This window comes from Charadrius vociferus, unplaced genomic scaffold (assembly GCF_000708025.1).
Source record: "Charadrius vociferus isolate BGI_N301 unplaced genomic scaffold, ASM70802v2 scaffold116, whole genome shotgun sequence".
Classification (NCBI taxonomy): Eukaryota; Metazoa; Chordata; class Aves; order Charadriiformes; family Charadriidae; genus Charadrius; species Charadrius vociferus.
Genome location: NW_009648954.1, coordinates 476,580 through 498,331, shown reverse-complemented (window position 1 = coordinate 498,331; position 21,752 = coordinate 476,580). Strand labels below are relative to the sequence as shown.

General features: G+C 39.0%; 1 protein-coding gene across 1 annotated transcript in view; it reads right to left on the bottom strand.

The window, feature by feature from the left end:
- Positions 1 to 21,752, bottom strand: part of VWF (von Willebrand factor) — a 145,950-nt gene that overhangs the window by 49,656 nt on the left and 74,542 nt on the right. The window contains exons 28-33 of the mRNA XM_009887451.1: positions 19,173 to 20,512; positions 18,264 to 18,383; positions 16,317 to 16,460; positions 7,132 to 7,275; positions 6,010 to 6,174; positions 3,653 to 3,696 (exon numbers count right to left, since the gene is read on the bottom strand). Of these exons, the coding sequence (XP_009885753.1) occupies positions 3,653 to 3,696; positions 6,010 to 6,174; positions 7,132 to 7,275; positions 16,317 to 16,460; positions 18,264 to 18,383; positions 19,173 to 20,512 (1,957 nt within the window). The remainder of the gene's footprint in view (positions 1 to 3,652; positions 3,697 to 6,009; positions 6,175 to 7,131; positions 7,276 to 16,316; positions 16,461 to 18,263; positions 18,384 to 19,172; positions 20,513 to 21,752) is intronic.

Here is a 21,752-nt window from a genome sequence, read left to right as displayed (position 1 = left end):
GCAGGAATTAAAAATATTTGTTCCAAGCTGGAAAGGCGTGGAATACTCTAGTTATTTTCTCCACAAGTCCAAAATTTTAAACCAGTTCCTCCCTTCCTGAAGGGAAAATGTTCCTTTACCAGATTAATGTTATTAGACATACATAGTGATTTTGTAAAATTAAAAATAAAATATAAACTATATTCTCATTTTCTAAAGAACAGTCTAAATTTTAAGGCACCAGGATTACATACTATTAAATGACAGAGAAATAGATGTGGTCACAATCTGGAATATTTCAAGATTCGTATCTGCAAAAAGCTGAGCTCTCTGGCCCCAATCCCACAAAGCGTTGAAGTCAATAAATAGGTCCAATGAATTTCAAAGCTGAATGTTCATCCCCGAAGTCTGCATTCCCAAGAATATCCCCAAATGTGGGAAACAGCTCTTTCCAGACCTATCTCTACAGAGGTGAGTCCAGAAGCACTAGTAATAAGCGAGACAGTCGTTCTATGAGCTGAGTAACATGTCTTGATATTCACCAGCAGAAACATGTGGGGACGAAAAGATTATTGCTATCGGGCAAGATTATCTCCCATCCTCTCCTTTTCAGCTTGCCCATCATTGCCATGAAGAAAAGAGCAAAGTGGCAAAACATCTAGGTAACCACAGCATAATCCACAGACTATTCTTGGCACTAGTGTGCAAACTAAGAATAGTGATGCAAAAGTACTGCTCTGTATCTTTGAGATACGCGATACTGTCAAGTCTAAAAGAGAACTGCCAGATTTGGAGCCATAAAAATGTATATGTTAAATACGAGTTAATTTACTGCTTTAATTTACAAGTTACATACTGCTTTGTATGTTTCATGACTGTGATAAAGCAGCTTAATACTTTTCAGGCATGTGAGCCTAGAGGAAGCTGTGAAATAGTAACATGAGGAGCTTTAAGTATGGAAAAAATATTTAGATAGGAAGAAATTGAATGTTTTTTAATTACAGTTTTGTCGCCTACAACTCACTGAAAGTGGAGCACCTGGAAGGGTACATATACAGCTGTGCAAGTCTGGCAAAAGACTCTTTAGCTTCCATACATATTTAATTGTTTTTATTTCACTCCGTAACAGGACATCTATTGGAAAACATCTAAAAGCTGGACAAGAAAAGCACAGCACATTAAAACAAAAAAAAAAAAAAAATCAATTGAATGATCCAAACAAAGCCAAGAATCCTGGTGCAAAGGAAAACACAGGGACTCTGAAGACAAAGAAAGCCTAAATCCCAATTGATATGAAAACGTAGGAGTAAGAATAAGACAGAAAGGAAAGTAAAGCAGAGGTTTCTAAATTGTGAAGGATAAGTCTGCTGAAACCGATGAGCCTGCCAGCACACCGGAGGAAGCCTCAGACTTCCTCTCTAAGGGAGCTCTGAACCTATGGACCTGGACTTGTATACCCTTCCTCTTATGTGCATCTGCAGGAGAGAGGGCCATGTACCTCAACTGGGTTCACCAGCTGGCACCTTTTAATTTAGTTACTAGATATGATAATTTAGCCACTGGATATGACCAGTACTAAAAACTTACCCCAATTCAAAGAATGATTGAACAAATTCATGGAAGAGAAAACTATTGAGCACTATGAAACACAAAAAGATGCCACGTGCAGCTCAGGGTGTCCCTGAGTCACAAATTGCTCAAGACTAGGAAGTTCAGGGAAGTATCATATATGCCCACTTACATTCTTCCCTGACTTCTATTTTTGACCACATAATACAGGGGGCTAGATGGACTTTTGGCCTAACCTACCACATTTGATCTTTTGTCCTTGTGCTACTAACCTTAGCCACAAATCTTCCTTCAACAGTCATTTCCAGGGTAGAAGTAATAACAACAACAACAAAAAAATGTAACAAGTCACATCACTTGTGATATTAAATAGGATTTAGGGTGAGTTTTTTGATCCTGAGAACTCTGATTTCCTTGCAAACTGCAAGAGATCGGTTCCCACAATCTCCAGGTGCATGACAGACATCCCGTTGGGGAACTGAGCCTCCTGCCGTAACTCTGAGTAACGCCTGAAATATTATGGAACTGATATAAGAGCCTGTGTTTTCTGAATTAGGAAAGAGACTTGATTCTTCATCCCTGTGGATTTGTGGACTATTCTGGAAGAGGGTAACAGGCCAATGATGGCACGTCACTGACCGTGAGTCAGCAGAGGAATTCAGTATGGGTGCTCAACACCAGAGGCAGACCTTTTCCACGGCGTCCTGTAGGCACCGTGAGATGCTCAACAGCCTGCTCCAAAAGGTAATGGCTACCTTGTTGTCAGTGTCTTCTAAAACCCATTTTTTCTGGCTGACAGAAGAGGTAACACAAAATCCCCCTAAATTTGAAAGCGGTGTTCATTTTTAATACAGACTGGAGCCTCACTTCTTTTCTTCCAAAAGCATTTTAGCCAGAACGGAAATTGTGCTTTAAGTTTATCACCAAAAAAATGAAACCTGACACGTCTGAAATTCACGTTGAGGCTTCTCAGCACTTATCTACATGTACCTGTGTCTGCTTCTAGGAGCCCAGAAGCCTGCACACATGCAGTTCAAATGAATAAACAAGAAGAATCTGATTATTTTTTGTTTTAAATTATGAAAGTTTTTCAAGTTTAGTTTTTGATTGTTGTTTTTTCCTTAATTATATTGTCAACGTCAAAGGCACCAGGTTATACTTAGTGTCTCACCTAGCTAAAGCCTTTCTGTGCTCTGAGCAGCTGACTGAGGCCAACCATGTAAAGCAGCTTTGATAGAAGTATATTCCCTATGTCTAGACAATTCATAAGCATATCTTTATCAGCCACATCCTTCCTTACAGTCATGTCTTCACAAGGGAAAAATCAAAGCAGTATTTTTAATGTACTGGAAATTCAAGATAAATCCTAGGGTAGAACTCATAACTGACCCCTACTAGAAAACATGTTACAAGCTTATGCTAGTATTTTTAAATGTATGAAGTATCATATACACTCAAAAACCTTGGCACTTCACCTGAGATGAAGGAACTAAACCATTTATAACATCTACATCGTTCCTTTCTTAGAGTGGATCACTTTTGAGAGATCAGACAGGTTTTCCAACATTTACGAGCACTTTCTCAGGATTAATAAAAGCTTTTCTGCAAACAAACACTTAGAACTTTGATTTCATTACTTAAGAGATGGTTTTTCCTAGAGAAATTACTACCATACAATAATTACATTCCAATAACATTTTCACAGGGACAAAGTACTTGTTCTTTTAGCAGAAGGAGAGGGTCTGGACAAAGACGTTGCCTCGCCCTATACACGCATCTCTATGTTGACCATGTCTAGCTTTGCCAGTTCTTTCACCAGGAGATGGAAATACATTTTTCTTTGCCAGGGAAGACACACTGTCACAAGTTTTGGATCTACACTGCCTTCAATAGTATTTAACACACTGCAAGATCAGGTGTCATTAGAGGTACTCTCCTTTGCGTGCAAAGTTACCCATCAGTTCAAAAGCCAACCTTTTCCTCCTCCAAAATAATTCGTAATACTGAACATTGTCCAATACTTTTTGTTTCAGATTATCTATGAAGGTAACTCATGAATTCTGTATCTTGAAATCCAAAGGGATGACCCAGGCAATACACTTACTTTCTTTTTGTTTCCATCCTCATCTATACATTCTCTGACAGGGTCTGAAAGAGAAACAGACATCTTTTAGCCATCTCACTCCCTTATTCAGCATTTTAAGGGGTGGTCACCAAAATACAGATTGCTTACTTAAAAATGTCACGTAGGATGTAAGAAAGGTGGGGGTTTTTGTTATGTTAGAATATGAGAATCCCAACCTGAAGACCGCAGGCATTTGTCCAAAGTGTACAAGAGTAAGTCAAAGAATGCATAAACTTTGTTACTGCTGGCATTACCTGACTTCTGCAATGACGTTGATCCCATAATACCCTGTGAGCAACAGGTAGGCTGTAATTCTACAGCACTCATATGGACATACAGCTTTGCCCAGTTGGTAGTTAAAAGATCTTTAGCTCTGAGGCAGGGTCCAGCCTTACTGCTGAATCTTGTGGTGAACTGAAAATATTTCTGGTAATTAGCAGGTAATGAGAATTTACACAACCATGCACACACACATTTATTGAATGCAGACAGACAAATACAGCAAGTAACCCCAAGATAAGATTTGTTGGCAATTAGCATAAGTATGAAAATAGCTGCAATAAGAATACTCAAATTCAGTTTCATTACAGTCAGGCATTACTGTGATGGGCATTTTTTTATATAATCAGTTAGATGGTCACAAGGCACCCATTGAATTGCAGTTATTATGTTGATGTGCTCTCATAACACACCTAAAGAAATACGGAAAGTAATTTCATGTAAGTACTATGGTATGACAATGTGATAAGCATGCATCTAGGAAATTAAAACTCTGACTAGCAAACTCTTTACATAATACTATACTATGCTAGCATGTATAGGCTATATGGTCTGTCTTTTCCAGGACAAGTAATGTATTTTGAAAGCGTTTAGGAAATCTTTTAAACCTTTTTAATAGTATTATTTTTGGTACATTTCCATACATAAAGTAAGACTCCCTCCGTACAAGAAATCCAACTGTATGAGTCTGGAGGGGAAAATTATACTTTACAGATTGTAAGACACTTAAATAAAACAAAAAAACACACACACACACACAAAAAAAAATAAAGAAGATAGTTTCCCACCCCGTAGCAAAGGCTTTACCATCAGCAAAAGGGAGAGCTAAATTTTTCAGATTTAGGTGTCTAATATAAGATACCTATAATTTAAATTTTTGAGCATATGCTTTGTGCTCTTGGAAAAGCTTTCATAAAAATGCAAAGCTTTCACCTCTAGTACCAATAGGTTATAGCACAGATTGCAGTAAGAAAATAGTTACTGGTTTCAAATTCCTGCTTCCCATCCTATATCTTGGATCAATGTAATTTAGGGCAAGAAGATCACATACTTTAAAGTGTGAGGAGAGGAAATGCATCTTTAAAAGCTTATTTTAAAAGAAAAGAAAGAAAATGGCAGCTGTTTAAATCTAGAAAATGGCAGCTGTTTGATGCTCTGGAGAGATTTTAAAATTCCAGAAGTGATCCCAGTGGAGACTGATCGGATATCTCTAAGCTGGACTGTGCACACTCTGCAACTTCCTCATTCTTAGTGGTACTTGGCTCTGCAAAAAAGTCCACTTATTTTAATGGAGACATAACTAAGCCCTAGTAAAGCTGGTAAAACCTGTGCAATGACTAACACAATGAGATAGTGGTTTATGGAGAGAACACATAGATCCTATTGTAATAGAAATAACAACAACAACAATATGAGTAATAAATATCTATGTACACACAGATCAAGGAGACAAAAGGAGTAAAACACTGGCCAGAGTTGAAGCAAGTTTTCTTAGATGGGGGGCATTGCTATCTACAAATAAATTAATGTTTGTTTTAAATATTTTACACTTTTTTCCCCCCAGTATTTATTTTCCTGGAAAAGTTAATTCTTTATTCTTTTTTTTTTCTCCTTACACTTTGGCTGAATTCTGTGTAGACATACACACAGCAATGCTTAGGTCTGTGCAGAAAAATATGCAATTTGACATCTTTATTCCATTTCTGAAGCATGCCCTCATTCATTCATGACAGCTCGAGCTTTCCTGGTGTCCTTCAATTAATGACGGATCCTGATTATTGATAAGATGATAGCTTGAAAGTTCAGGCTTAAGTAGTTTTAAAAATCTTGCTGAAAGATGATTAAGTAGTATAGCAGTTGGCTACATGCTGAAAGGGGTCAGGTTTTGTTTTACACCTAAGTGATGGTCTATGTCGAGCATTTGTGATGACTGTCAGTGAAACACTAACAAACAAGCATTGGGATGATTTCTCAAATCAAGCAAAATCATTCTGGTTTTGGCATATCAGTTTGGGGGGTTTGCCCCATTTATGATGCTACAACTATATTGGACTTACCCATGCACACTTTTTTGATAAATTCACTATTCAGTGTGATCATAGTGGATAAGTCTTCAAAATTCTGAAGCTTCATTATTCTGTTAGCAGCTGATGGCCCAGTCAAAGTCCTTAGCTGCTCTTCATCATATCCGTTCCCAACTCCAATTGGAAACAGGGATACCCCTAGGAAAAGAGAAGAAAGGGGTTTAAGTGGGCAATGAACAAGAGAAGGAGGTCTTTGGTGTTGTATTTTTTCATTCGATACTTTAAAAAAAAGAAGAATTGGGAAAAGTTTTTTTCCAACAGTTCATTTTTATGTTTTACTTGCATCACTCCCTCCACATAGGCTAAAGGCAATTAAGGGCAGAAACGGTGATGCACAAATCACAGTCTTAGCTAAGATGAGCTCTATTAGTCCCAAGCATAATAAGATCATGCATGGTCAACAAAATGCAGCTGCAGACTTAATGACATCTTCATTTTTTTTCAAATGTAAAAAATCTCAATATGTTGTTCTCTTTCTTCAGTTAGATGGCAACTGGATTATTTTCAAGTCATTTAATTGGAAAAATAGTAGTTGTTATTTAGTTCATGCCTTATTCGATAGCTCCCAAAACCACGTACAAAGGAAGTCACTGTTCCTCAGTTGAACACCTGAGGAAGCTGAGGTACAGAGACTACAGACAGAAACTTGAAAAAACATCATGCAGCACACATTGACACCAAAAGCATATTCCTGTATAGGTCAGTGCAGAATCTGATCAAATCCTCTATTATTATTACAGTGAACCTTTCAAGATTCACTGTACTGGAACAGTACTGAATTTGTAACATTAGATCACATTTCTGTCATCGTTGTCTATTCACAGGAACTGGGAAAATGCAATGCCACTAATTTGTGAAGCCTGTGTAAGCTGTTCAGCGTAAATTGTAGACTGGTCCTGAATTTACCACTAATTCAGAGGGATCTTCATCAGGCAGGTTTTGTTCAGGCCTGTTTCTTACCAGAACATTAGGCACAGCAAGTCCATACCAGTGAAGTTATACGAATATACCAGTGCCTTAATTTTTCATCCTTTATTCTAGTGCTTAAAAAGCAACAACTCTGCTTAAAAATAGTGACTACAAAATGAGATTTACTGTTCATTCTTGCAGAAAGCGCAGCAGCCTCCACAGTGTCCCCTGATGTCCCCGACACAATCACTACCGCCACCTTTGATGCGCTGGGCCTCCCTCCGTGGGATTCCGACATTGCGTTCTGAACTACAAAATCAATAGCTTTTCCTAAGAAGAAACAAAGAGATAAATGAAAGAAATGATAGAAAACTCATGGAAGGCTTTAAAACTAAATCTTACTTTATATTAGTAGGTTATACAGTACTGTAAAATGCTTACTCTTAAAGGACCTTTAATGTCTGCTTTATTGCTGCCACGTGAAAGGTCTCAGCTATTAAGAGCCTACCAATACTATTAATGCCTCTCAACACAGGAGGACCATCCTTGGCTCCCCAGTCTCTGAAGTAATGGGACTTTTACTACCTTTCCTTAGCCATGAGGATAAAGTTACGCTCCTCACTTTAGTAGTTACCTTTTCTGGAAGCATTACCATTACATTACACAAAAGGAAAGAAGATATTGCAGAAGAATGTGTACTTATTTCCCAATTGCAGAACAACAGTGACATCCAGTGGCTATCTGATCTATGACTTCACACCACTGAATTGTACACAGAAGTTGCTCAGCTCCCAGAGAAGATCTAGTCCTTCCCTAATTTGGTCAACTTTTTCTACATGTGCGAAAAGTATATCTTGTCTCCCTACTACCAGCAAGTTCTCTGAAATCTAGACTCAGACAAACCCATACTCTAACTGGGTGATCCACATTAAAAAAAAAAAAAAAAAAAGGGAAAAACAAAACCCATCAAACTCCGCAAAACACATGAAGAAATTATACTTTAACTCAAATCACAAACTGGCTTAAATGAGTAGCCACTGCCCTTTCATTTAACATCTGTGAACACTCAGGGAAATTTTTGTTCAAAATCATGACCTCAGCAATAAAGCACTTTGCTATTACTTGTATTTAGATATGCATTTGCACAAATATTTATACTGGGAATGAGCTTTCTTAAAAGCTCCTTTGTACTTGGAAGTTATCAAGTCAGGAAGTAGAAATGATACCATGTGAGTGATGTGACATTCAGGGCAAATAGTGAAGGGTGAATAATAAATACCTGAAAAACTAGTTCCTCTGAGTAACCTGCAAGAACTGTGGAGCAGAAATATGTTCGCCTCGGGAATTCACTGAATAATTTTAAATAACAAACACATTTGTAAAACACTGGAAGTCAGATCATAGATAATTCACCAGCACACCACCAAAATACCTTAGCACACCTGAACACTTTGCACTTCATGTCTTCTTTCATCATGTTACTCACCCCATTTCATTGGCAAAAGCGAAGACCCTTCTCCCAAGCTGCTGCAAGCATGGACCACCTCTAGGAAGCTCACTCAGCACACTGACTATTGATAATGTGGCTACAGCAATTGGATATTCTACAAAGCTTTAATTAGGATTTCAGGAAGAATTTATCCCTTGGAAGAATCTAGCCTAGAATAGGTATCTGGAAAAAGCCCAAATGCTTACTTTGCTACAATACTGGTTTGTAGGTGACATTCCCTTCTCAAATACTGTTGCTTCCCCATCCTTTCCTGTTGTCTGTTATACCTTACAGTCCCTGACCGACAGCCTCATATCCCTTTCCCACCTTATCCAGACACCTCTTCTTCCCCATTAACCCATTATCACTATTTCGTCCCCAGAGCCTTAGCCTCATCTTCATGTGTCATCTCTCCACACAGATGCCTGCACCGAAAGAGAAGAGCTGAGACCCATCAGGAACTGCTACCAGGCCCTGTCAGACCTACCACAGGATTATGATCCACGTCAGCTTTTCCTCCTATAAGCTTCCATCCATCATGCACCGCTGCCTCCACTAGCAATCTCCAGTCTAAAGAGGGTCACATGTTTTACTAAGGAATAGTTTTCAAATAGGAAGATGCATATTTGTTTAGATCAAAATGCATTTTGGAAATGTCAATTATGATCAGAAAGGAAAAAAAAAAAAAGTCAACAGAAAGCTTCCAACAGTATTTAAGAACAAGACGGGATGTTTCTCACTATGTAATAATTTTATTTAATTCTCCCACCTGTGTAGATTCATCCTGTTCTTATAATTTGATTTTCATTCCCACTTTAATTCTGAATTATATTTTATTCACAAAATAAAAACACTTCAGAGTTTCTCTTCAGTAAAAACCTCAAAATTTTGAAAGTTTTCCTACTTGCAACAAAACATATTTTAAATCATTATTAGTTGGGTGATGGCAATTCCATTTTCACAAACTGCTATTCCTGGCCAGAAAAATTAACCCCAGTTATTAACTCATGTCCTATACAGCTGTCTCACAATCATTTCTACAAATGGTTTTGCTTTCCCGTAATTACTCTGTATGTCTGTAGAGGTAGATGTTAGATGCAGAATGGTGTGTTATCTATAAATAACTACAGGATAAAACAAAATACAGAAAATTAATATGACTATATTCCAATCCCTGAGATTGCTTCAGGATGGTCACTGTGCCAGAAAATTGACTCATTTCCCTTTTGTCCTATAAATAATTACTAAAAAACTATTTCAGGTTTTAACTTCCAAATATTTTAGGTTAAACTTTTGCACAGTAAGAATCACAAATGATTTTTCATTCATTTGTGAAAAGTTCTTGGAATTTCTGTGTTTGTCTTTCTTTAGTGACCCCTTGACTTTACTGTGGTTGGTGCGGTCACCAGCTGTTCCAGCTCCTTTTTTCTTTCTCCCTTAATTCTGAAAATTTTCAGAAACTTCCATACAGGTCTTTAAACTGGAAAATCCATTATTTTCATAATTTCTAATAAAGAAATCAAGTTCCATTGTAATAGAAGCAGGGACTATTTCAAAGTCCCCAAAAAACAATTACTCAATTTAACGCATGGAAAATTTGTTCTAGTGTACTAAAAACTTTGGATTTTTCCCCTTATTTTGAAGCCAGCTCTAGAGAAAAGAGCCAGGTATCTGAAGACATGATCAAATGAACACTTTTGTCCGTCTAGAAGGATTCAGAAAGTCACCATCCCAAGCTGGAAGCTGTCACTTCTCAGCTGTTTGTCTCTACATGTCACCAGGGAGGTTAAGACCAAATTCCTCAGAGGTCAGAATAAAAAATATTGACCACTAATAAACCAACCAACCTGAACATTTGCTTACCACTAGACTTCAATGTAACAGTAGTCAACCATTTTCATACCAATAAAGGAAATTTAAAATGTTTATACTGAAATAAATATCACCAAGCACAAGGCTATATGTTAAGACTGGAAAGAGAGTGCACAGCATCTTGGCCATAATTAAACTAGCTTTAAAATGATGAGGTCTGAGCCACGCAGGCTTCAGCCTTTATGAGACCACCTTGTGTCTTGTACTTCCCCTTCAGCGGCCGACATCTGGGACACTGCTGCTGCTGGCTCTACTCCAGCGTGCTCTGACATATCTACATACATTGCAAATGCATCTCTGGTTGCGATAGTGCCAGTAGCAAGCTGCTGGCAGAAGGAGGGATCTGCTCCTCCAGGTGCACCACCAGCTGGGCATGCCCTCCCAGTCCCCTGCAGTCAGCACTGCTGCCCACCTGGTCACCCAGCTTGCTGCCTGGGGCCACTCACCATGTCTGAAAAATGACCATTCCAAAAAAAGTGCAACGATGCACTTTTGATTTCAAACGCCGAAATGGCTGAAAACTACTTCAGCCATTTTGGCCCTTCCCTCAGCTTGCTGAGGGCCCAACGCACACCCCTTCTCGCAGAAGAAAGGCAGTGCAAGTGTGTAGCACTGAGGTGTCAGGGGGCCAAGGCCGGCCCTTCTGATGTCTCTTAAATCTCTTTAGCTGCATGGGACCACACCACCAGCTATTTATTTCAGTGGTGGACCCTAGAGAAAAACGAAATAGAAAATACCCTAAATCCTGCTCCATAAAAGAACAAAACAATTTTTTTTCTGTCTTTAAAGAAAATCTGACAGTGGCTAAAACATCATTTGCTAGCATTGACAAGGGGTATCATATAAGCCCCAGCAAAGTGAATGGGAGGTTGGTTACGGACTTTAAGGGTTACACATTTTTAAGAATTTTCACCATGTGTGCATGCGACCCTAAGCCCAGAGTAGCAGCCAACATATTCCCACATACTGAACAGAGGAGTAAATTACGTTAGTCTCATGTATTATTGTTACAAATGGTTTCTGTTTCTCACATACACAATGGTCTATCAAAAAAAAAAAAGGCAACAAATGGGCTTTGGAAGCAGAATAACTTCTATACTCACATGTATTTTAGACATTAGACATACAACCCATGAGAAATCAAGATGGAAGTCTCAAAGCCAAAAGCCTTCATCACATACAGTAGAATAACAGAGCTGAGAGCAGTGTAACACACAATAAAAAATTTGTTCCCAAAGGCAGTGGATGTGATAAGGGATGCGTGTCTGGTCATCTGTCCCTGACCTCCTGCCCCCTCTTCTCCTACTGCCTCCTGACACGTTACACTTGTGCTGGTCCTAACAGGCATAACAGCCACAATTAATTTCACACATGCATACACACACACACCCTTCCCAAATTTGACCATCTAAAGATTTATCTGGATAACTGAACAAAAAGTCCTAGCTTGCAGGAGCACTGAGCCCTCAGCAGCCTTTCAGCTCAGTCAGTCATTGGGCATATCCAGGGAAAAAAATACAAATAAATAAAAAGGAAAAAAAAAAAAACAAACCCAAAACATTGATCTAATGGGCTACTTTAGAAAGGGTGGGTTGGTCATTCGGAAGGCTGCCAGCAAAGCACAGCACTTTCTACCCATCTTTCAGTGCTGATACACTCCTGACTACGCTACAGAGTACAAAACAGAAGTCATGTTTGGAATAATCATTAAGGCAAAAACATCAGAAGATAGCCTACAAAGACGGGGGAAAAAACGGGGAAGGGATGGCAGGCATCACTGCACAGTCGTCTCTCAGCTAAGACTATGAACATTTGATGCTGAATTTCTGACAGTCAGAAAAGGCTTTGTAAGAACCTTTTTCTGGTTGCCTTGAACAAGACTATTCAATAAAGGCTAATTAGCTGAATATATTTTTATTTTTTTTTAAAATCACCTGATGCACATTGAAGCCAGACTCATATTCTGAAGTAATAATTCAGAATAGTTCATGTAGAGGTTCCTGCAAGGACTGAAACCTGATTAGATGGATATAAGCAAGCTTTAAGGACAAAAGACAATCTGCTGAGTAGGGTTGGAGGTGTTTACTGGGTTCTATAGGGAATTACACTAGATTCTGCCTTATTGAATTATTTCATTAATGATTTGGATAAATGAGGAAAATGTGTCAAAAGGCATGCTAATCTAAATCACAGATAGTAGATTGGGAGCAATTATGAACATCATGGAATGAACTGAAAGAGCACAGGGTGCCCTAGAAACATCTGAAATACATCCAAGAAACAAAAACCAAGATTCATCCTAGAATAACCCAATCTGGCAGAAAATAAACCAACACACAGACATTTAATGGTTTGGCAGGTGCCTCAGGGAAAGCAGAAACTGCTTCAAAGCAACCTTTGCAACTATTCTCCTTAATTTTGTCTGAAATTAGATATAAAACATAAAGCCCCCATGAGGGTCTGTAGAGTTGTGACAGATGGGGGATTCCAGTTAGGCAGAGGTTCCTGCCGGGAACTTGTGAATCAGTGCCTTAAGTGGCCTCAGTGGTTTCGCTAACACTTCTGCACCATCTCGACCAAAAAAGAAAAAGTACTACAAGAAGTCTTAATCACCCACAAGTACTGAAAGCTATCTGGGAAAGAAGTGAAAAAGAAATGGTTCCTCAACACTTGAAGAGGTACAGAAAAAACCAACACTATCTGGACTGTGGATAGTCCAGATTGCATCTATTTAACCAATAACTCATCTAATCAGGAACAACCCTTCGTGACAATAATCCTGAAGCTGGCCTTTTTATCTTAATTTAGTGTCTCGACTTGACATTGAATTTGTTTTTTTTTTAACTGAAAATAGCAGATTATTTTAATTTTGAAACAAGTTAGCTATTGCAAACTGATCCCATAGAATGATGTTTCAATCTACGTGTGTCAATTCTTAGCAGTGATATTCTGGCCTTAACACGTGCTAATTAACAGAATGGCTGAACTCTTCATGAATAGCATGGATATGTCAGTCCAACAGCCCACCACCATTGGAAGGAGCAAGCTACGAGGCCCCAGACTCTCTCCTCTGCTTTTGTGACTCTGCAGGTCACAAATCCTGCGTTTCTCTTACCACCTAGGGGTTCTGATGACTCTGGGCTCCACCAGGACCACATGCAACTCACAAACCTCATAAGATATGAACTAAAAAACAGCAAGCAAACAAAAAGCCTGCCAGGACAGTGGATTAAAACAGCTCAGGGAAGACACCAGTAGGCACCCAAAGCTGGCTTCAGAAAGGAGCTGACACCACCAATTCAGAAATAGTAGTGGGGGTGCAAATGAGGAAGACCTCTCTCTTTCAGTGGATAGGAGCCCTTAGATAGGGCAGCTGCTGGCAAAACCATGGCCATGGGTTGGTGACAGGGGCCAAGATTTTGAAAACTCTGCATGGACCGCGTCATTCAGGACAGAGATCTAAATATAGAGAAATGCTACGGTGGACCTTTGCTTCCTAAACCACGGGGGGCAGTTATAAAGGAAACATTTATACCTTCTTAATCATGACAGGGCAAGCTGAATGCTGCTATTCAAGTATGTTAATAACTATAGAAAGTTTCAGTAAAAAATATTTAAGATTTGTTTTCCTAAAGGGCAGGGGGAAAACACACATTTGTTTTCTTAACAATGCTTTTAATATAGTTGTGCTACATAGATCATACTTCCTCCAAATTTTGAGTCTGAGGCAGGCAGTGGGCGTGGTAAACATCAACCTAAATGAACTACTTTTAGTAAAGGTATAAGCAAGCAAAATACTGTTTTTGTAAAGTGTTAAGCGGTATTTACTGTAGGGATTGCTCAATATGCTCCCTATGACTCTCCTAAATATCCATGAATGTTGAACAGAGGCATATTTATGTGATTCTCAGTTCTTTTGCATAGATCACCCTTTTAGATGAATGAAGGCTTATATAGTCAGCTCTTGCTTGCAGCTGGTTTTCTTTTGTTTTCAGTTATTTCTTGTGTGAATTTGTACACAATTTCATGATGTCTAAATATGCCCAGAGCTGCTTCTCAGTAGGTTACTTGAGACAAAATTTGCCTGATGTTATCTTATTGCATAAGCATGGGAAAGCTTTGTGGTATTGGCTGCTCTTTTTTGTTCTGCCTATACCCTTAAATACTCAGTAGTTTTTCATTATGTTTTACTAATAAACTATATCTCTCTCCTGAAGTTTCCTTACGGTTAAATGAAACAGAAAAGGAAATGCTTTCTGCAGTAAGACTTTTGTAGTAATGGCAACAGGGCCTACAGATGATCTCTGCATATATAGCCTTTTTGACTGAAATAGGATGATTTGGATTGAATAAAGATTGCAGAGGGTTGTGTTTCTACCGTAGGGAAGCCAGGACAAATGAGAAGAAACAGTGCTGGTCTGATGATCATGATATTTTTGATAGGTAAATCCTGATCAAGCCCTCCATAACCTAAAAAAGATTTCCAAGGCTACCTGAGGAACTGCAACATCCAGACTGAGCGATCCACTTTTTAAGCAGCCTCTGCATTTCAAGGCCAGAGGAGACAGAATGACATGAATGACCATGCGTTTCCCATGGATGCTGTGTCTCCTACACAGTCAGCCGAATTCACACACATTACAAGGTGCAGGACAGGACCACAGTGACTTATTTTCATTACTTCATTTGGGAAGAACTACTTCTACTCTATTCCATTTTGGTTCATTATACCACATCCCTCATTGTGGTCTCTGAGCGTTTTCCAATGAGACATAAACAAATCACTAACGAGTATGTCATGTGGCTGCCTCTCCCATTTCATTTCCCAAAGGTCATGTTTTCTCTGTTTATCCTGTAATTCAGTGTGGCTTACTATACACATTACATGGAAGGCTTCATGAAACTTATCTATTCGTACGTAACAATTTATCCCACAACGAGCCTATAGAAGTCTCATCAGCCATCTGGTATTTTTATTTCTCCAGGCTGAGAAAGCAATCATGGCTAATCCTCCTGCGAACTATGGAAGTCAGGTTTTATTTCTCACTTTTCTGTACCAATAACTCTTTACAGTCTTAAGTAGGCCAAAGACCCTAAAAATCTGTGTATTCCTCAACTCTTATAGGACCCTAATGCTAGGCGGCTGCCAGAGCAAATGTGGTTCCAGCCAGAAGAACAAAATTCTCAGGGTATCTGGTGAAAGATCAGATATGCTGTAGGAGAATCATTTTTTTGTTGAACCCTACAACTGATACATGTGTGCGTACTGTATTTCCACAGACCCAGTGGGAAATCTGTGTTATGTTTCAGCACGTGAAAATTGAAGTGGACATGTTTTTCAGGATGCAATTGTCTGGAACAGATGATGTTTCACAAGTAACTTCTCAGATAAGGTGCCGCCTCAGATGATCCTTGCCCCCTGGCATCATCCCCAGCCTTATGCCAGCCCGAGTACTTGCGAGACCAGCACAGCAACTTAGATGAGGGAACTGAACCACCCAGAATATAACTACTGTTTTGCTAGGTTATTTTTCAATCAGATCGGTTACACTGGCTCAGCACAGAGTAACGAACATCTGGCGAGGGCAGCTATTGAAGTCAGCATAAGCAGTTCTGCTGCTAAGTGCCTAATCAACTAATTGATGCTGAAAGGTTCATGATCAAAGTCTTTACTTCTTAATTATGTTTTGCTTGCTTGGAAGATAATGAATGCAAATCTTGAGAATTACTTCAAGGCTAAAAAGAAAAAGGTCATCTTCTTTCCAAAATACATTAAGATAAACCCTGATTCAAGTAATCTATGGATATATTTTAACAGAGAAAATTGAGACTTTACGAAGAAACGTACATATAGTAAAGATATAAGTGAACTAAAAAAACCAAGAGTGCTATTGCAGAACACTACCACAATAGAACTGACATAAATTGGTGATTTGGGCCAGGCTATATTTAGCATTCCTAGGGTTTTTTTCCCTCTTTTTTAAACATCAATATCCACATAACCACTCACCTAGTCTGGTAGGACCTTGCTCCCTTTGTTGAATTGAGTGCACCATCTCTACAAGCTTTTCAGTCTCTTGAGGCATGTTCCATGAAATTTCTAGATTATTCTCCCTGGCATACTGGAGAACTGACACATGAATTGAAGTATTGCCTGAAGCAGAAAGCAGAAAATAAACATTTTAAGCAGTGCACACGGATTTCTTAAAATAAATCTAAAGCATACATTGTGGTTGTGTTTTACATTAAGCACAACTAGACAGCGATTTTCCATCAGAGTGTGAAAGCTGTATTTTCAATCAAAAGATCAAAACTGAACTATTCCCCGGTGAAAAAATATGCAAGTACTGCTGAAACAGTTGCTTTTCTGTCAGGAATCAGCATGCAGTATTTTACCTCAGACCAGTTTGACCATGATTGAAGAATTTCACTTTATTGATCCCCAAATATTATTCCTTTTCCATTTTAAAATTTTCTTTTTTTCTATGTGCACATTGTTTTACAAGAGCAGTATTTTGACTCCCCGCATTTCTGATGGGCCAAGCTCCCCAGATGACTACAGTTCATGCAGATTTCCCTCTGTCATAGCTCACATGAGTGACATGCATCAGGCTGCAGCATGGGACATAGTGCACCCAAGGAGCATGACCAGCAAAGGGGAATGAAGAGAAATTCCAAGTTCTGCTATTCTCTGACATCCTGGTTCTGCTTATACATTATGTAAGAAGTATGAATAAAACTATTAACAGAGGGTTGATATAGATAGTTAATAAATATCAGACCTGCAGGATTGAACTGGGCAATACATTGATTGTAATGACCAGCTGTACCTCTGAGTAATCTGAGCTGTAATCTGAGTTATTCTAGACATACAGAAATCCTATACTTTTCCTTTATGAGCTCTCTAATTAGTACAAATGCTGGTAATCACCTTTTTTGGAAACATGGGTATAATACAAACGTGCCAACACCCAGTGGGAAACACCAGCAGCAACAGCAGTTGCTCCACAGAAACGGTTTAATGCTGAAGTGAAAAAGTACGACTCTGATCAAAAAAAAAATCCAGGTTTGTTAAAACAAATGGTACTGGGAAGACACAGGATCCTGTGCAGCCCTTCCCATGCGGATGGACTTGGTGCAAGCACACGATCTCCTAACTTACTACATGTGCCACATGATCCCTTCATGTATGTGCAGGATATACGGCATTCTGCCACAGTGGGTGCACTCATAATACCTGTGCTGAATGACCTAACTAGAGGTGTACATACTCTGCAAGCTCAGTGTGTCTAGCACTCCCAAAAAGTGTGTATCATCCAACATGGGTCAGGAAATAAATCTTAAAAAGTCGGCTCTAGCACCCTAGGTTAGCCAAAAAGGGCTGGTCAGAACCAGAAATGCCTGTTCCAAAGACCAAAACCTTGCAGTCAGACCAAACTTGAACCAAACCCCGTCTGAATTATCCATTATTGAACCACAACTGAACTTGAACTATCATTTTCAAGTCTGTTGAACATAATCTAGAACTGAACCAAAACCAGACGTGTTTTCGCTTTTCTGCCACAGAGTAACAGTTCAGCTAAATCTTCATCCTGTGACAGGGACCTCTTTGGCCGTTTGGCACATGCACACTTATGTCCAGTACAGCAAGAAGGGAAGCACTCATCAGAGCTGCTGTCTGAGCTATTCCTCATCACACGATTCCCTGAATCGGTTGTCAAACCTTTATTCACCTGAACCAGAACAGCTTGGTTTGGAAGGAAACTGAACTGCATCTGAACCAAAAGCTTTACTAGCCTGATTTCCCCAATATAAACTTATTTTTTTGAGAGAGATTGGAATGAGCTATTTAAAAATAAAAATTTATAAAAACTTATACTGAGAAGCTGTTTTGTCCTGCATAAGAAAAAGAATACAAAATGTCTTTATGTGTTTGAGTTAAAAGACGGATACATACTGATCTCAACACTTTCAATAAAAGCCCGTACAAAGTTTTTCATTTCCTCAAACTCTGATGCTCCAATATTGGAGCTTCCATCCAGAAGAAACATGACATCCATTGGTTTGCTGCACAACTCTGAGAAGGGGCGAAAAAAAAGAAAAATAAAAGATTATTTATACATGATAACCAGAAGTAGCATCTGCTAATCTATTGGTAGGAGCATAAAGGGCAGAGATACCTGCATTTGGGGAAAACAAAGCAAAATGATGACCAGTTGAAACAACAAGTGATACCCCTTTAATGAAAACCTTGAGATTTATATTCAGTGGGATACACAGGTATTTCAATTCCTTCTTTTCTTCTAATGTTATTTTATTCTCAGGGGACTAAAAAAATCCAACAGCAAACACAAAAAATAATCCAAACCACCCCATGACCACCACAAAAACCCCCAAAACAAAGAAACAAACAAACAAAAAAAAACCCAAAACAAAAACAAAACCCCACACAAAATACGCATCCCCCCCTCCAAAAAAAAAACCAAACAAAAAAAACCCCCACAAAAACAATGAAGTCTCCTCAAGAAAGAGGAAGTATAATTTTAACTTGCCTGAGGTAGGCAGATGAGAATACCTTTCTTTTCTCTGTCACTCTCCAACCTATGTGAAAGATAACATACTTTCCTGACAAATGGAGCCAAGAACTTCTAAACCTACTGAAGGCTGGCTGCAGGTCTGTGCTTAGTATTGCTGAACTAGGGCAGCATCCTCAGCCTCCAGTGAAGATAAATGGTCCTTCCTTGTCACTTGGACAAGATACCAAATGAGATACAGGAATCCTTCCAATTTCAGTGATGTCAGCGGAAAATGGAGGAGACAGGACAGAGGAAAGAGGGAATTACACAGAAAATATGTCCAACTTTACCTGGAATTTCTGTCCAAAGTTTATGAGAGCAGCACGACTGCAGCACTAATTCAGGTGCTTCTTCAATAAGCGCGTTATAACTATGCAAGATAATTGGGTTATTAGGCTGACTGATCTTTCTGAGCTCTTGGATATTTGCATTGGGGGTTATGCCTATGGGAATAACATTTATGCTCCTTGGAGGCCGCGTGATAACATCAGTGGAAGGACTGGATGACACCATATATACCAAGTGAGGAACATCTTGCCTGCCCCCATTCACTTGTGTAAATGTGTGTTTGGAAATATAATCGAGGGCATTCCCAGTGTTGGTAGCTTTCCCTCCTTGGTAGGGTATGCTCCTCACTTTCTCAATAATACTTTCCTTTGACTGTATTTCCCTAAAGGCATATTCCAGAGTGACAGTCTCTGAATACTGCATGACTGTAACATGAATATCTTCCTGTCCCACATTCATTCCTGTGATCACTCTCTCAAGGAAATTCTTGACGATATTGAAATTTTCTTCCCCTACATTGTCAGATCCTTCCACAATAAAAGCAATGTCCAGCTTTTTGCGAGTGGGCTTTTCTGAAAAGAGTGGTGGTACTGTGAGTCCCAAAGAGGGAAATAAGACACTGGATGTTGTTGGACTGGACATAGCTTGTAGCACAAAACTTTCTTCAGGTCCAAGATCACATAGATGATCAATGAGGAGATCCCTATTATCCATTAGCTCTAACACATTGTTCATTATGAAGGCTCTGTTATCTGGTGACTGCTTTTCAATGAACCTGATCTGCTCCTCACTAACATACGGTCCAATCCCCACAGGTATTACTGCAATTTTTTTATTCTTCAAAGCTGTGAGGATGCTACGGAGTTTTCCTGGAGACTTGCTTGCTATAAATAGCACTGCAATTCTGGCAGCATTAGTCCTTTCCGCTTTTCCAAACACGTGAAACACAGTGTATTTAAGAACTTCAGCAGCGGATGCTACTTCATCACCTGTGTATTTTATGCTTTGGACAATTTTTCTCATCTGGGACTGTGTTTTGATATCTTTAAGGCCGAGATAGATTGTGGGGCCAGCCCTATACACTAGAATTGACACTCGGATTTTCTTTTGGGAGATGTGGAGTTTCTTCATCATGCCGGTGATGAAAGACTTCAATTGTTCGAAGTCCTCCTCTGACAGTTTATTGGAGCCATCCATTAGGAAGGCCAAGTCCATCATCTTGCTGCATGAGTATTCACTGGGTGGTAATTCAATGTCCTCCTCTGGAGCAGGTGTTGTCGGTGTTGGGCTGTCCTCCACTGGTTCACAGGCTACACAGGTTAAGTTCTTCCCTTCACACAGACTACAAAAATCACCGAATATAACTGTAAAAAATCAATGCTTATAATAACACATCACCTACATAGAATAAAAAAAGGTCCATAAAGAAACAGTTAAACATCTCAAAAACACAATAAAAACCCGATATGAATTATTTTTTCCCCACCCCATTTCCCCACAACTCCCCACAAGGTATTGTACAGCTAAATTCTATATGTTCGTGCATGTTTATTTAGATCCAGGACATATATGACAAACTGTGATGTGTTTGTCAGAGGAAACTCTTCTTATAAGAGTCTTTGGCAGAATGTGTAAAATCTGTGCCTGGAAATTGTCCTTTTTCATGACTTCATTCTGTTTTGAATACAGCTTTGGCACATATTTGTCCTCTATTTATTTTTATGTCTCTCTTATCTTCCTCTTAATTTCCATGTTGTCTTTTTCAGTCCCTTTTCTCATGTTAAATGATGTATTTCATCTATAGCCGTTATCTCTTTTTAGTCCTATGTCTTCCCTCACCATTTCCACTCACCTCCATTAGTACATTTTTCTGTTCCCCTTTGCATCTCAGGTCCCATTTTTCTTTTTCCCCATCTCTGCCTTCTACAGGCTTTACACTTCTGCCCTTCTAATTCCTGGTTGTATGATTCTCTTTACTTCATTTATCAGAGCAAAGAACACAATGGTACGTATTCATAGGGTGGTACAAACTCAGTCAATATATTTCCTTGTCTTACTGGACAGTCCAAGAAACAGAATAGGAAAAGTTTAGGAAAGAGCAAGGACCAAAAAATGCTTGTTTTCACTGCCAGAGAAAACTCAGGATGTACAAACTAAATGAACCAATACTGGAAGAAGGTGCCATTTTCCAGGAATATCTGCACTTCACACATCGCATCTTAGGTCAAGTTCTCTTAGTTTAAGCGCTATGTTCTTTTCAAGCTGCTTTTAGTCTCTTCCTAATTGAAGAATGCACAGCTACTTTTGGCATTAACGTATAGCAACAGAAGATTTATTATTTTAATCCTCTTCTAGTTTCCAATTTCCTTTGGATATTTGCTATAAAATTCATTTTTGTGCAATATTTTCTATTGTTTGTACAGATGGTGTAGGCATCTAAATTAGGTGACAGCTATGCAAAAGGATGTTTCCCTAGTGAGGTAAGTTTTCCTAATGTTCTGAAATCTTTTGTGAGCAGCAGCCAGTGTATCAACGTTTAAGATAAATTATTATTAAGGATTATAAAAATTAGGGAACAGAGA